At 44.7% G+C, this 16,786-nt stretch overlaps 1 protein-coding gene across 2 annotated transcripts in view; it reads right to left on the reverse strand.

Annotated features, from left to right (window-relative positions):
- Positions 1-15,680, reverse strand: part of SLC22A15 (solute carrier family 22 member 15) — a 74,440-nt gene extending 58,760 nt beyond the window's left edge. For both annotated transcript variants that reach the window (XM_032420820.1, XM_032420813.1), the window contains exons 1-2: positions 15,553-15,680; positions 61-273 (exon numbers count right to left, since the gene is read on the reverse strand). In XM_032420820.1, the coding sequence (XP_032276711.1) occupies positions 61-273; positions 15,553-15,639 (300 nt within the window). In that variant the 5' untranslated portion in view covers positions 15,640-15,680. The remainder of the gene's footprint in view (positions 1-60; positions 274-15,552) is intronic.
- Positions 15,681-16,786: the final 1,106 nt, after the last annotated feature.

Here is a 16,786-nt window from a genome sequence, read left to right on the forward strand (position 1 = left end):
CTCCCCCCTTCTCCCCCCCCCCCCCCCCCCCCCCCCCCCCCCCCCCCGCGGCGGCCTTACCTCGGACGCGATGGAGGTGAAGCTGCCGCTGAAGTGCACGTGCTTGCGGACCTCGCTGCCGTTGGCGGTCCGCAGCCAGTCCCCGAGCGCGCGATCGTCAGCTGCTGACCGGTTGCCGAGGCTCTGATTGGGCAGGAGCCCCGCCAGGTCCCAGCGGTACGCGGGCGTGGCCCCCACCAGGGCGATGAGGATGGCCTCCGTGGCCACGTAGAGCTGAAGGAGCAAACACACAAACCCGTCTGTGTTGGAATCGCAATCAGCAGGCTTAAAGGCCTCACAAGATCGGTGTCCTGCTTTTCGGAAAACTAGGCACATCCAAGCAAAGGACAGAAACGTGAAAAGGAAGCTTCCTCCCGATCTACCACCGACAGAGTCGTCAGCGATCCCCCTTGCAGAGCACCCTAGGGCTTTTTCCAGGGGGATCTCCTTCTACATTTGAGATACCTCTGATGCTCGGGAAACCGCACACCGATGGTTCAACACTGGCGAATGAGGGGGGGAATATTACTGGCTCTGATTTGGAAGACTGACATTCCAGCTATCTTCCCTCGATACCACACCCTCTGTTCAGATAAGCAGGCCTCAGGGCCCCAGAGTATCTTGGCCTTGGATTCACAATCTAAACCCTTTGTGGCAAAGTCAAATGTCTCAGAAAACGGCATATAAAGAGAGAGAATATATTTATATACATGTAAAAGAATACACAGAGTATATACACATAGAGTATATAATCATATAGACTATGTACAATGTGTATATATGGAAAGAACAGAGTATAGAGAGTATATACACAGAAAAAATATATAGACAGAGTATATATATTGATAATATAGAGAATGAGCACCAGCAAAAATACTTTATTAAAACAGGTAATCATAATATGTACTTGAATAGGTACTATTTTAAAACATAGTACACAACTTATAAGATGTAAAGAAATTCAAAATCCCAGTAAGAGATACTCACTTCATAACCCTTAGCCCTACTTAAATCACTGTTTAATCTAAACATAGTTGTTCTCCCAAGGAAAAAAAAATTCATTCTAGAAATATTTATTGAGCATATAAGCCATTTGTCTCTGATTGTTCTGGGCCTTATAGCTATTCACAATTGGGTTTAAGCTGTTGAGCCCTATGCAGCCTTTTTATGCTATGAATTTCCATTTATATTAGTTCTCGTTGTTGGATGATTATTTCAAGCTTCAAATAAATTAGGAAAACACAGAATTCGTCTGTTCCAGCGAGATCTCCCTAAGTGAGACAATCTTATTTTAAGAAATTACCCCTATTAACTTAGAACCTGGTATCTTGAAATACCTTTAAGCAGAACAAGTGTTCACAAAATACAAGGCTGTGATTTCTCCACAGCATATAGTAACACCCCCACTGGATGGATGCGCTGACTGAGGCACAAAGAGGTGGAGACTTGCCAACAGCTTCAGCTCCATCCACCAGGGAACCCTGGAGCTTCTTCCACACCACTCTGTAGGGGCATATTCAGCTGTTAAGTGGATAAGCTAAACCGCCAAAGGCAGAGTGATTTATCACAAGCAGATGATGGAATTACTGTCAAGGAAAGAGAAAAGAAGTCATGACATTGTGTGTGTCATAGCAGAAAGCTAATGTAAAACCCAAGGTGTGATTTTTGCACTCTGGGAAAGGCTGCGAGGACAGAAGGCAGCCCCGATCTAGCCCCAATCTATTTTGAGGCGAGTGACAGTGGGCCTCTCGAGATGTACCAAGCCACCATCGGTCAGTCTGTGTGGGTGATTTATTGTGGAATGCAAAGGAAATCATGTTTCTAGATTTCTATTGCTTCCTGGCCCCTATTTGCATACTATTAAGGACGTTCTAGAACAAGAGGCAATCAGTTTATAAAAATAAAAACCTTAATAATTACAAGAACAGAGAGATTACACATTTAGCAGCCGCTATAATTACCAAACCCGTTTGCGTCGTTTTAGTAACTGCCCCTCCTTATTACAATCTGCTGGACTTAATTGATGGGTAAAGAAATGAAAAAATATGGGGCAAGGGAACTCTGGAGATGAGGCAGAACACATGTTCAAAACACAGCCTTCAATTGGGCAAAGCAAACTAGTTACATTTTCTCTCTAAATATGCTATTTTCTGCTTTTGGTCCTACCATTCCCTTCACCTGGAAAGCACTTCACGAGGTTCAGCAGAGTCTTTGAACGTTTCCCATCCTCCCAGATGCAACTCAGGTACCACCTCCCCCCACCTCGCTTTCCTCTCCAACCCTCTGGAAGCCCTCTCCAGCTTCTGCCTACCCCCCAAAAGCTCCATGCTAGACCTTTGTTAGAAACGTATCCCTTTCTTCACTCCATTATATTTATGTGTTTGCTCATCTTATTTTTCCCAGCAGAACATTCCATCTCTGAGGACAGGATCTTTGTGTGATCCAGCCCTGGGCTTCCACAGCAAACACCTCAGGGCCTCGATACGTGATAGCACACACTCAAGTGAATGAATGAATGAATAAATGACCAGGATGGAACGCTAGTAACAACAGCAAACAGTTCTCTAAGGCTAATTAGGTGCCAGGAACTGTTCTAAGGGCTTTGCCGGAAATATGTTCACACATCATATTTCTTATTCTAGGTAAGAGAGGAAATGCTCAAAGGGTCCTCTAATCTGAGGTGTGTTTTCTCATGGAAACCACCATTCTCAGCAATAGCTATGATATGCAGAAAGTTCAGAAACTACATGCACCCCAATGTTTATAGCAGCATCATCTACATTGGCCAAACTGTGGAAGCAGCCCAAGTGTCCACTGACAGATGAATGGATAAAGAAGATGTGGTATGTGTACACACACACACACACACACACACACACACAGGAATATTACTCAGCCATAAAAAAGAATGAAATCTGGCCATTTGCAATAACATGGATGGAGCTAGAGAGTGTAATGCTAAGCAAAATAAATCAGAGAAAGACAAATACTGTATGTCGCTCACATGTGGAATTTAAGAAAGAAAACAAATGAGTAAAGAAAAAAAAGAGAGGGAGACAAACCAAGAAACAGACTCTAACTGCAGAGAACACACTGATGGTTACCAGAGGGGAGGGGGGGGTGGGGGGATGGGTGAAACAGGTGATGGGGATTAAGGAGGGCACTTGTGATGAGCACCAGGTGATATATGGAAGTGTTGAATCACTATATTGTATACCTGAAACTAATATTACACTGTATGTGAACTATAGTGGAATTAAAAAATTTAATTTAAAAATTAAAAAAAGAAAGCAGTTCAGATACAAAGAGCTGGTGCTGATACATATCCTAATTCATGGAAGGGACCAGTGAAACTTAGTTCATCAGTATTATCCCTAGCAACCTGTCGCCTCAATAAGCACTTTCACCTTCTCATCTTCTCTGTCCTCCTCCCACCCCTCACAATGTTTCCAGTGCCCACCCGGCCCCTGAACGCACACTCGTACACCCAGGGACCTCAACCGCACACCCAGTGCCATGGCTTTATGACACCAGAAGGGTCCAGCATATGCAGCTCAGAACTCTAGGATGGTGCCACCTACTTCTCTCCCCCAGAGTCCAAATATTCTCTCGATCGTGTCTCTGCTATTACTCCACAACAACCACGCACACATTCACCCACATCTTCTTGTCTAATGATGGCACCCATCAGCAAATGGGCCTTAAAGCCACAATCAGAAACCACCATCCATGTACCTTCGGAATGGGGCCCACCACATCGCAAACAGACCATTATCTTCTCCAACGCTACCTCTAGGGAAGAACGAGTGCCCCAGATGGCTGCACTTTTTTCCCCCCTTTCAATGTCATTATAATTAGAAAAGTGACCAACATGCACCAGGGGACTGAAATTTTTGAAGTTGCAAAAAGTGAAGGTTTTAAAAAATGAATTTATATCGACAGCATTATAAGCTTTTATAATACTCCGGAAACCAAAAACGTCCCCCATTAATGATCTCATCACAATATCTTGTGCTGTGAAGTCATGGTAAGTATGACGCTGATGTTTTAAGTAGGAAAAATGGGCAACAGAGCAATTAAGTGAATCGTTCAAGGTCACGTATGACACTATTAGCGAAACCAGGATGAGAATGGGAGTCACCTAACTTTGAGGCCAGAGCTCCTCAGAGGAAAAAACAAACAAACGAGGAACATTCAAAGATGACTTTATTGTTATCATTACTGTTAGTCTTTTCTGCACTTAGGACTCAGTTATGTAATTGACTCAACCAGTAGCATGACCTAAGCAAGCATATCATGGACGGCAGGACCAAATGCCCAGCGCCCAGCACAAATTGGGTATTCAATAACTATTTGTTGGGTGACTTACAGATACCACTTATTTTATTTATTTATTTAAAATATTTAGTTATTGTGCTCTGAATAACTGGTGTCTCGAGTCCTGTTTCTTCCCAACTCTAATTCATCCACGTAATGCCGCCAGATAGGTCTCCCTGAGACACTCCTCATGAAGCTCTTCTGGCCAAAACATATTAGTGGATAAGTAATAAATGTCCTAGCATTCCAGATCTCCACTGTATGGCCCAACTGCTACCTAATCCACATTCAAGCTTTCTGTACTAGCCTACTTAAATCCCAAAACGTGACTTCTCATCACGTGGTGTGAAAAGCATACGAAATCTATATGCCTGAGTTAGAACCTCAGCTCTAAGTAAACTCTCAGCAAATCAAAACCTCTCCAAACTTCACGTTTTCTTTCAGTGAGACTGGACACTAGTAGTCCCCCTCTTTATCTAATTCATTCGTATCTAATTAACCTATTCTTGCAGAATGGTGTAGGGAAAAAAAAAAAAAAGATGATGATGGATGACAACCCAGTAATTCCAGGACCTAATCCTGGTTCCAACCACTAATTAAGACTTTGGACAAATTAAGCATTTGGGTAAACAGTGATTTAACCTGCATCTGTTTCCCCCTCTCTCTCAATCTTTCTCCCGAATAAAATGGTAATACCACCACCTGACCACTTCCTTCTGTTACTTCAGCTTCATTCTTCAATTTGAGCGAGTACCAACACTTTGCAACACGTCTCGTATTATGAGCCTCAGGCGATAATAAGGATAGATAAGAAACAATTACTTCCTTCTAGGCAAATACATTCAGGTGAGGACAACAAATATACACAAAGCGACAAACAAGGCCGATTTTGACAAATGCAATATTAGCCAGGGTAGATATGAGATTAATGAGAACACAAAGAAAGTGGATGGGAATTCCAACTGGGAGAATAAGGAAAAGGTTGCAAATGTGATACCTGAGTGAGGCAGTGAAAGGCTGGTAGTGGGTTAATCAAAACCAAAATTTTTAGGCCAAAAAAAAAAACCAAACCAAAAACCAGGCCAATCAGAGTCAGGACAGCAAAGAACATATCTTTAGTGTTCTCTGAAGAAGTATTACAGGGCTAGCTCAGCTTTTCCCAAACTTTGGTCACCTGGATACCCCCTGCAAGAGTTTTATGTGCTCATTTTCTGTTTTCTACTATTAATAGTCTTTTAAATAGATTCAAATTTTTTCTTTTTTATTTAAATTCCAGTTAACACACAGTGTAAAATTAGTTTCAGGTATACAATATAGTGATTCAACACTTCCATATATCACCTGGTGCTCATCACAAGTGCCCTCCTTAATCCCCATCACCTATTTCACCCATCCCCCCACCCACCTCCCCTCTAGTAACCATCAGTATGTTCCCTAGAGTTAAGAGTCTGTTGTTTGGTTTGCCTTGTTTTTTCCTTTTGCTCAATGGTTTTGTTTCTTAAATTTCACATATGAGTGAAATTATATGGTACTTGTCTTTCTCTGATTTATTTCACTTAATACTCTCTAGCTCCATCCATGTCATTGCAAATGACAGGATTCCATTCTTTTTATGGCTGAGTAATATTCCATTTTATATATATACCACATCTTCTTTATCCATTCATCAACTGATGGACCCTTGGGCTGTTTCCACGTTTGGCTAATGTAGATAATGCTGCTATAAACATCGAAGTACATGTATCCCTTTGAATCAGCATTTTTTTATTCTTCAGGTAAACACCTACTAGTGCAATTGCTGTATCGTAGGGTAGTTCTATTTTTAACTCTTTGAGGAAGGTCCATACTGTTTTCCAGAGTGGCTGCACCGGTTTGCATTCCCATCAATAGTGCAAGAGGGTTGCCCTTTCTCCATATCCTCGCCAATACCTGTTATTTCTTGTGTCATTGATTTTAGCCATTCTGACAGGTGAGAGGTGGTACCTCATTGTGGTTTTGATTTGCATTTCCCTGATGATGAGTGATGTTGAGCATCTTTTCATGTGTCTGTTGGCCATCTGTATGTCTTCTTTGGAAAAACATCTATTCATGTCTTCTGTCCATTCTTTAGTTGGATTATTCATTTTTGGGGGTGTCGAGTTTTAGTTCTTTATATATTTTGGATACTAGCCCTTTATCAGATATGTCATTTGCAAATTCGATTCAAAATTTTTAACTGAAGTAAATTTGCAGAGAAATACAATTTTATATCAATAGAGATACGGCCAGCCAGATAGAAACTATAAAAATAAACAGCATGTCATAATGCCAAGTGTTGGTTAGTATGTTTTTATTTAGGGTGGGCCACAAGAGAGATTTTCTTTTTTTTTTTAATTTTTCATTGTTATGTTAATCACCATACATTACATCATTAGTTTTTGATGTAGTGTTCCATGATTCATTGTGCATAACACCCAGTGCTCCATGCAGAACGTGCCCTCTTTAATACCCATCACCAGGCTAACCCATCCTCCCACCCCCCTTCCCTCTAGAACCCTCAGGTTGTTTCTCAGAGTCCATAGTCTCTCATGGTTCGTCTCCCCCTCTGATTCCCCCCCTTCATTCTTCCCTTCCTGCTATCTTCTTCATCTTTGTCTTTTTTTTTAACATATAATGTATTATTTGCATCAGAGGTACAGATCTGTGATTCAACAGTCTTGCACAATTCACAGCGCTCACCACAGCACATACCCTCCCCAGTGTTTATCACCCAGCCACCCCCACCCCCCCCCCCCCCCCCCACTCCAGCAACCCTCAGTTTGTTTCCTGAGATTAAGAATTCCTCATATCAGTGAGGTCATATGATACATGTCTTTCCCTGATTGACTTATTTCGCTCAGCATAACACCCTCCAGTTCCATCCACGTCGTTGCAAATGGCAAGCTCTCATTCCTTTTGATGGCTGCATAATATTCCACTGTATATACATACCACATCTTCTTTATCCATTCATCTGTCGATGGACATCTTGGCTCTTTCCACAGTTTCGCTATTGTGGACATTGCTGCTATAAACATCAGGGTGCACGTACCCCTTCGGATCCCTACATTTGTATCATTGGAGTAAATACCCAGTAGTGCAATTGCTGGATCGTATGGTAGCTCTATTTTCAACATTTTGAGGAACCTCCATACTGTTTTCCAGAGTGGCTGCACCAGCTTGCATTCCCACCAACAGTGTAGGAGGGCTCCCCTCTCTCTGCATCCCCGCCAACATCTGTCATTTCCTGACTTGTTAATCTCACAAGAGAGATTTTCAAGCAGGATTTGGAGCGGGGGAGGGATGAAAGCAAAGGAGCAGCCATCTTGTTTTTATGCTCAGAAGCCTGGGGCAGGTGCTTTGGTGCCTCACATACATGCCACTTCTTTGCTGGCTCACTTTGTTGGTGCAGCAGGCAGCTGGGCCTACAACTAAGCCACGTTCCCCTGGACCCTCTCTCAGCATCTCTGACTCCTGGCCAGGTGTGCGTTTAGTTCCGTGATGGAAGGCAGTTGCTTCATCAAGACTGGAAGCAGTGAGAATGACAGATTCCGGTCAATTCTGATGGCTTCCAGGTCATAGTTTCCCTTCCAGACTTTCCTGCAGACTTCAAGCTCCAACAGCAGACACAAAGACAACAGCCTCACAGGGACTGCTTGGCCAGCTCCCACAATTGTATATGGTCAAATCCCTGTAATAAATTACTCATTGACTACATGTATAATCATATACATATAAATATATATGCTACACACACACATATACACACATACATGAGTCTCCATCCCAGGAGTTCTGCTTCCTGCCTCTCTGGTTGAACTGTGACTGACACTACCTTGAACAAATATGGCACAATATTAGGACTTACCAAATCTGGAAGTAGGTACATGTGTGTTTGTGATATTATTTCCTGTATTTCATTGGAAATGTTTCATAATTTAAAAAGAAGTTTTAAAAGAAAAGGAATAATAAATACAATGAAAACAGAAAAATGTCACTACATTCCAACTAGGCAATGTTTTCTGCCGAAGTCTGGCCCCTTCTATAGTTCTTACTTCTAGCTCATTCCCTTTGTTAAAACAGAAATATTTGCAAATGTTTTGGGAAGTGCTAGTACGACACGAGATTTTCTTCTTAGATAAAAGACAGATTAAGGAAGAACGGAAGAGGAAACAACCCTCTCACTTTATAAGCCAATGCTATTTAATACTATTTCCATATACCACCTAAATCTACCATGCAAGCCATTCTTTGGGACATCAGAGAATGCAGAAAGATTGACGATCAGAAACGATGAGAGAGCACTTGTTGTGATAAGCAGGTGTTGTATATTTAAAGTGAAGAATCACTGAATTCTACTCCAGAAACCAAGACTGCACTGTATGTTCACTAACAAAATAGGTTAAAAAAAAAGATTAGAGGGCGCCTGGGTGGCTCAGTCGTTAAGCGTCTGCCTTTGGCTCAGGTCATGATCCCAGGGTCCTGGGATCGAGCCCCGCATCGGGCTCCCTGCTCAGCGGGAAGCCTGCTCCTCCCTCTCCCACTCCCCCTGCTTGTGTTCCCTCTCTCGCTGTGTCTCTCTCTGTCAAATAAATAAAATCTTTAAAAAAAAAAAAAAAAGATTAGAAATGACTGATGGAGTAATAGAGAATCAAGAACAAAGGTGAGAGGATATCTCTGGAAGGAGGGGAGAGATGTCTCTTGGACACTGTGGAGAAATATAATGATAGGTGAGGATCAAAATTAATTCTGAAGTAAAAGGAAGGAATGTTTAGGAAGTTTACATTTCTAGTCCACCCATAAAGTTGGAACAAAGAACGTCTGGGGAGAAAGCGAACAATGGAGTCGGGAGAAATTTGAGCTTAGGAAGCGTGGTCAACAGCCAAGTAGGAGAAGTGCAGGCCAGAGCCAGACAACGGCCCAGGAGCATGGGTTTCAGAACTGTGGAAAACAGGAACCAACCAGCCTACATTTGCAACAAGAGAGCACGGAATAGGCAAATTATGGTACAGCCATACGTTGGAACACTAAACGTAGCCATTAGAAAATAGGTGATTGTTCACTTATGAGCACAGCAAGGCATTCATGATACTGTTGAGAGGCAAAAATCTGGCTAAGATACAAATTTATGCAAAAAAGGCAAATGTACACATTTGTATAATAAAAAGTCTGGAAGGCAATCCACCAAAATGTGAGCATGTTTCATGTCTGGGTGGTCGAGTTCTGGTGTTTTTTTTTCTTTTTTCTATATTTCCTCTTTTTTGTACAATCACCATATACTACTTGATGAGCATCATACGACTCCCTTAAGTGCAGATGTCTATTTCTGTCTGAGCATTTGGTTAAGGAAACCAGAGGTGAGATTCCTGTGCTGCGTGTGTCTTGGGATTTGCTGGCTCTCCCTCCTAAGGCAGCCTCTGACCGTGGTGATGAACCAAGCTCCTATTCTGCAAACCTCAAGGTGACATTGACACAATGCCAACCAACTGCCGGGCACTGGGCAACTTTAAGAAATTCTGAACTTGCAAAACAAACTAATTAAACTTTCATGATCCAGCCATTTCCCAGAGCACAGTAACGACCAAGGAGTCACCTGCATAAACTCACTCAGCCATCTCACAGCAAAGGGTCACAGCATTCAAGTCTAGCATTCTTTCTGTCACACATTGTTTGTCTTCACACTTTTAATGACTTGTGTGTGTGTGTGTGTGTGTGTGTGTGTGTACTGTCTTATTAAGGGAATACCTTCTCTGTCAGGGCACATGCTAAGCAGCTGTGCTGTGGAAGGCCCTGGCAGGCATGCTGCTGGGGATCTGGGTGCTGTAGAGGTGTTGAGCTGGTTGCTTTCCAAGGCACATTCCAATTCTTGAGATGCCCGAGGCTCAGAGGAGCTCTCTAAACCTCCCCGGGACTCCCTGTATGTCCATAACCGCCCTGGATGGAAATCTGGTCTGATCAATTTGCAACTTCATCTGCTTTACGCCAGGGGGCAGTGTCTGTCTATAGACAACAGCTTTCCTGAGGCCAGACTTGGGGGCAGTATAGCTCTGTGTCTCTCTGAACTATGGTGCCCCACTCACCTGAAGTGATGGAAGAACACCAGCCAAGGTTCCCCAGATTATCACCCAAACTCACGGCCACTGTCTGAGGGCAGCAGAACTAAATCTGAGGGTAAGGGCAGCATAACACTTGCTCAAACGAGCAGAGAACGCTGGTAGATGCTCCTGTGTTCTGGAGTTCATGACAGAGCAGCTCTTACGAATGCCCTATGTTCTCATCATGGCTGAACCCCTGGTGGTGGTGACAAGCCCCTGAGGCACAAGGGCTGGTCTTAACGACTAACCCAGTGAGGTCTTCACCAATATGTATGGAAGGAACTTCATTACTTGCTGATGGTTGAGAGGTTAGAACCACCTCAGAGATACCTCACCAAAAGAAGCCTTTCCGTGAATCTCCTGGGGAGATTAAGACATGGAGGCAAATGCAAGCAGGTGGGAGACGTTCGTTGTGACAGTGTTCTATACAGAGTTTAATAAAGCACCCTGAACAAAATTCCCTCTACCTCACGCTCCTAAATGTTAAATTCACAGACCACGACTCACAGCCCTAACAGGTTAAAGGAACAGCAATAGGGAAAGTGGACGGTTAGTCTCATACAGTGAACTGTAGCATTTTCTTCTAAGTACGCACATCTTATCTACACCACATTTGTAGTTTTTTCAAAATTTAACACAGAGAAGCAAAACAAAATTCATGAACCCGCCATCACAACTAACTAGTTTCATTTTATTATATTTGCTTCAGATTTCAAAAATACAGTATTATGAATACAGAGCAAATCTCCTTTGTAGCCCTCCCATTCCCACTCGTCCCTTCATCCCCTGGAGGTAATCGATCTCCTGAATTGGGTGTGGAGTCTTCTACTCTATATGTTTATACTTTTACATTGTCCATATTCATAAACCAAATATGGTATTGTTTCCTGTTTTCACAAATTTTTTTTTTAAAGATTTTATTTATTTATTTGACAGAGAGAGAGACAGCAAGAGAGAGAACACAAGCAGGGGGAGTGGGAGAGGGAGAACCAGGCTTCCCGCTGAGCAGGGAGCCCGCCCGATGCGGGGCTCGATCCCAGGACCCCGGGATCATGACCTGAGCCGAAGGCAGACGCTTAACCGACTGAGCCACCCAGGCGCCCCAGTTTTTACAAATTTTTATGAAGTTATGTGTCACACTGTATACGTCATGCTGGCTATTTTTTTCATTTAACATTGTGTTTTAGAAATTCATTCCTGTAGCTGTTTATAGATCCGCTCCATTCACTTCAACTGTTATATTCTATCAAATTTATACCGCATTTTAATTATCCGGTCCCTCTTTATGAGTCATTTAGGTGGCTACTCATTTTTATTATTACAAACAGTGCTGCAATAAACATCCTAGACATACCTCCTTATGCACATGTTCAAGAGAAATTAGGAGGACACACACCTAGGAGTCCAATGCTAGGTTTTAATTGTACTAGACAGGGCCAAATAGGTCTCTAAACCGGTGTTTCCCACTTCTCCTCATTTTCATCACACCTGTACTGTTAGACCATTTAATGTTTGCTAATCTAATAAGTGTGAAATGATATTTCATAGTCATTTTAATATGCCTGTCCCAAATGACCACTGGAGGTAAACATCTTTTCATGAGTTGACTGATGCACTTTCCTCTTCTGCAACACTGCCTGGTCAATCATCCCACTTTTCAAGGCACCACGAAAAGACATTTATTGTGTGAATGATTTGAATGCACTGTTAGTTCCAGGAGCTGATAAATAAAGTTGGGGTTATTAAGAGTTTACATTAAAATAATGCATTCCAGAACACCAGAGGATCGTACCTCAAGCTCGGGTCCACAATGTCATCACAATTTTGCCGGTGAAACTAATGCTTGTTACAGGTTACACGTTGGCTAATGGATGTTTTAAATCTTGTTCAAATTATACTACAATCTGTGATCCGTGATCCCTAGGAAAATGAAGGAGCTGGAGTCTATGGCTTAGAACAAAGAAGTAGGATCCATTTTCACTTTGTGTCTAAAGGGATCCAAAAACAAAGAATTGTATTCCAACACTCCTCCTCCAGACAGCCTGGCAAACAAACATACACAGACGCAAACACCAAATAATGATGATGGCGTCAAGTATGAATCACTGTCAGGAAATAGAAACAGAAATAAAGTACACAGAATTATTCATATTTACATACCACAAATAGCTCTTACCCAAGGGAGGGCACATATATCTGGAGAGTAAGAATTTCTCTAACTGCAAAATGAAATATTACTGCTTGTTCATAAGACAACTATTTTTACATAAGGCAAATATTTTTTTCCTTTAAGCTTTTGGCTTATGTACTTTCAAACCACATAGCACTATTATGAGGGGCATCTGCATCTTATCATGTGAAGAGAAATCTACAAAATCTGCATCTGTTCTTTTCATACCTGAAAGGTGACCACTATAGAGATTCCAAAGATTGTGTTTGCAAAGAGTGTGAAGATAAGTCTCCTAGCTAAAGGAAACTGGATATTGAGGTAACTTTTGATGAGCTATGTGATAGTATCAATAATCCAAGAAAACAGTTAACCTAAAGACCCTTACAGTTGGCAATGTAATGTGGTTTTGTCCTTTTAGTTTGAACTTGGATGTGTTTGAAAAGGGAGTTAAAACCATTAGAAATAATACTAATGGCCCCAGAAGGAAGAAAACGCAAAAGGATATAAACTTCCTATCTCTGTCCCCCTAGTGCTGTGTTTCTCAGCTGGGGATGGCCATTACCAAACCGCAGATGCAGAAAAGGCTCCTGCCATAGCAGAGGCTCCCTGTCTGGCTGTCCCTCTCCCTGGCAGTCCCATCCACAATGTGCAGTGCTCTCTGGCAGGGTTCCCTCTCCCTGGCAGGGCTGCTGCGCAGGTGGTCTCTACGTTCCTTGGGCAACGGGAGACCAGGGCTTTGGTTTTTATTTTTATTTATTTATTTCTTCTTTAGATTTTATTTTTTGAACTCATCTCGACACCCAACAAGGGGCTCGAACTCACAACACCAAGATCAACGTTCCACCAACTGAGCCAGTCAGGCACCCCAGGGCTTTGGGTTTTAAAGCAAACATCAACCTCCCATCTAAGCCTACTCTGAAAAGGGCTTCTTAACTTTTTCCTCTGTTGGAAGAAGCAAACCCCACAAGATGATGGAAGCATCGTGTTACAACCGTGTAATGGGGCTCCCAGGGCTCCCCTGCACAGGCACTTCCCAGCCCACACCTAAAGATAAAGTCGCGCATTCCCAACACTCTTAAGACCTGGTTCTTTGATGGCAAATACTGACCACATGTCAGGCAGGCATCAGTCAACAGTCATGGTCTCAGGCTTAGAGCTCTTTGGTACTAAACTCTAACCAACTGGGTCAGCCATAAAGAAAAGTTAAGTGAGGGAAACAGCAGGTCCTGAACCCAGATCAGTGGCCTTTTTAGTGCTGCACACCCTCAAGATAAACTTATCCCCTGTGGGTGGATACCTGGCTAGGCCTGCAAGAGGACAGCAGGTGGAGTATAGGGGTGGGGGGGGCAGGGTGGCATTGTTCAGAAGAGGAGTCAGGTGCCTGGAATTCTTGGTTAGAAGAGGAAAGAAAAAGAATTTTCTCAAAGAAAAAGTATTATGAATGAACATCAGGCATCACGGACACAATTCTATTTTCTCTGTATGAAATACTCTTTTGTGATTTAGGAAATACCTTTTCCTCCACAGGAAAATTACATTTAAAGCTGAAAGAACGAACTTAAAGGAACCTCAGAATACTGCATATTTGTGAACTGAGAACTTGCTTTGCCAGAAAAAGGACTGACATCATCTATGTGTCCATCATTTGAACAGCTCTTCTGGCTGGTGATATAATCAACCGAACTTGCAAACATTTTAATGGAAAACAGAATCAGTAAGACAACCCTTACCTTCCCCCACACCCCCTTCTGCTGGCTGAGCAGCTGCCTTATGCCAGGTTTAAGCAACTGGCGGAGTGGTGGTTAGACTCAGGACTTCCCTGTACTTTCCTTAGGAAAATTATCATCACATGGTCATGGTCACCGTCCTTACTTACCTGTCTGCCTGCCTCAACCCACCCCCACTAGAAGGCAAACTTCACCGGAAAGGGGCTTTGATTTTTCCACCGTTGTAGCCCCTGCCAAGCACATAGTAGGCACTCACTAAATATGTGTTGACTGAAGTAGTACAATGACCCACTCACAGTAAATACTACTAAAGAATTGTGAATGAACCGCCTTTAGAATATTGGGAGCAGTAATTGATGTTAAATGGGCCATTCAGAAGGGCAAAGGAGTAACTCTTGCCTGGCAAAGCGTATCTATAGTGACCTTGAGCATACTAAACCCACATTTTTAGGCTGGGTGGGCAAGCAGTCTGAGAGTTCTGTACGAGGAAGAAACGATTCTAGTGTATAACCACACTTCGCAGATGGCATTATTCAACTTATACGAGTCTCCGCCCGACGCTGGCCTCTGGGCAGAATGACCCAGCAGAACTTCAACCGGAGAGAAATAAAGCCTCTGCACGGAAAGCATCTAGCCCAGGAAGCCCCCTCGAATCGGGAAAAGATGGTAAGCAGATGCCCAGAACTGCAGGAGCCCGCTCCAGATCGGACCTTCGTGAGCTGCCGATCAGGGCTCTCTCTGGGCTCCAGATTCCAAGGTGACGTAGCCACAGGTGAGAAACAACTCCCTGGTGCTTTCACGGTGTAGTCCAGGTAACCGCGGAACTGGGCATCGTTTATTCACCAGCTCAAGGGCTGAAGTACACCCCCCCCTTCTCCCACTCCTTCTCCCACTCGAGAGAGTGGCGGGGTGGGGGGGCCTGGCGGAACCGCCCAAGGGGGCAGGCTCTGAGGCTTGGGCGGGCACCGCAGGCCAGGCCCGCCGGCGACCTTGGCGTGCTGCGGCCCACCCAGGCCGGCCCTCGCGCGGGGTGGGGGGCTCGCGGCCGGCCCCTCGGGGTTTGTGGAGACGCGGCGGCGGGCCGGGCTTCGCGGCGGCGGGGGGGGGGGGGGGGCCCGGGGGGGGGGAAATGGTCCGCGGGAGGCGGGGAAGCGGGGCGCTGGAGGGGGGGCGGCGGGGGACTCACCTGCAGCAGCACGGCCAGCAGGAAGCACAAGTACATCTGGTAGATGCCCATCTCCCCCACCGCCTGGAACGCCTCTTCCACCTCCATGGCGGGCCTGGCCCGGCAGCCCCGGCTCGGCCCGGCGGCGCGGAGCGGGGGCGGGGGCGGGGGCGGGGGCCGGGGCCGGGACGGGGGAGGGGCGGGGGGCGGGGCGGCGCGCCGTGTGCGCGGGCGGGGCGCCGGGGCCGCGGGGCTTCCTGCTGGGGCTCTGGGTCCGCGAGCGCGCGGCTCCCGGGCCGAGGGAAGAGGAAGTGGGCTCGGGCTGAGGCATGCTCGCGGATGGAGAAACACGGAAGCAGCGGCCGGCGGCGCCCGGGCCCTGCTTGGGGCGGGGGCGCGATAACTGGGCGACCCGGTGGCGGCTCAGCATTGTTTGTCCTTTTGCACAAATCGGGGTTGGGGGGGGGGGTGGGGGCGTTGTGGAGCCTTCGGAGCAGAGTGCTGCTCAGGCTTGCTTTGCAGTCCTACTCCGTGCTAGCTTTGTAGGGGTCACAGGTAAACGAATTCTCGTAAAGCCGCGAGCTTCATTTGCAAACAGAAATATGCAGGAGGTAGAAAGGAAATACCGAAGAGCGAAGGTGAAGGTGTGGGACGGGAGGTGATGGATGCCAAGGTGCTCGAAAGATCAGCAGCATTTGCCAGGCGGGAAAGGTGCGGAGGAGGATGAGGCAGGGCCGAGTGAGGGGTCGCCGGCCTTGAGTCCCCTCATTCCCGCACCTCCTGAGCTTGGTTTTAACAGCTGCCTACGGTTCCCTCGTCCAGGCCATGACCCCCAATACAATGTGGACGGAAGAGGTGACCAACGAATGTTTTATTTAGGCTTTCACATCTAAGGGAATGAGATAGGCCTCTAGTTTTCTTCCTGCTGTCCCCGTCTGCGTTTGGCAGTGAGCTCACAGCAGCTTCCTAAAAGGAGTTGGAAGTGTTTGGTAAAACTCTCCTTTAAACCATCTGGATTGGCTTGTTTTGCAGGGCGATCCCCTTTATTAGATAGATAGATAGATTACATACATTTTAATGGCTTTCTGCTTTCAAATTACTTTTTTTTCTAAAAATGTTTCTATTTTATCGACTTTTGTTGGTTTTTAATAAACGTGCTCATCTTGTTCCCTTACGGTTTTATAAAATCATGCTCTGGCTCTATTTGTGCCCTATTTTTCATTGTTAATATCGTTTATTATTTATTTTTCATTCT

This window comes from Phoca vitulina, unplaced genomic scaffold (genome assembly GCF_004348235.1).
Source record: "Phoca vitulina isolate PV1807 unplaced genomic scaffold, GSC_HSeal_1.0 scaffold2, whole genome shotgun sequence".
Taxonomy (NCBI): Eukaryota; Metazoa; Chordata; class Mammalia; order Carnivora; family Phocidae; genus Phoca; species Phoca vitulina.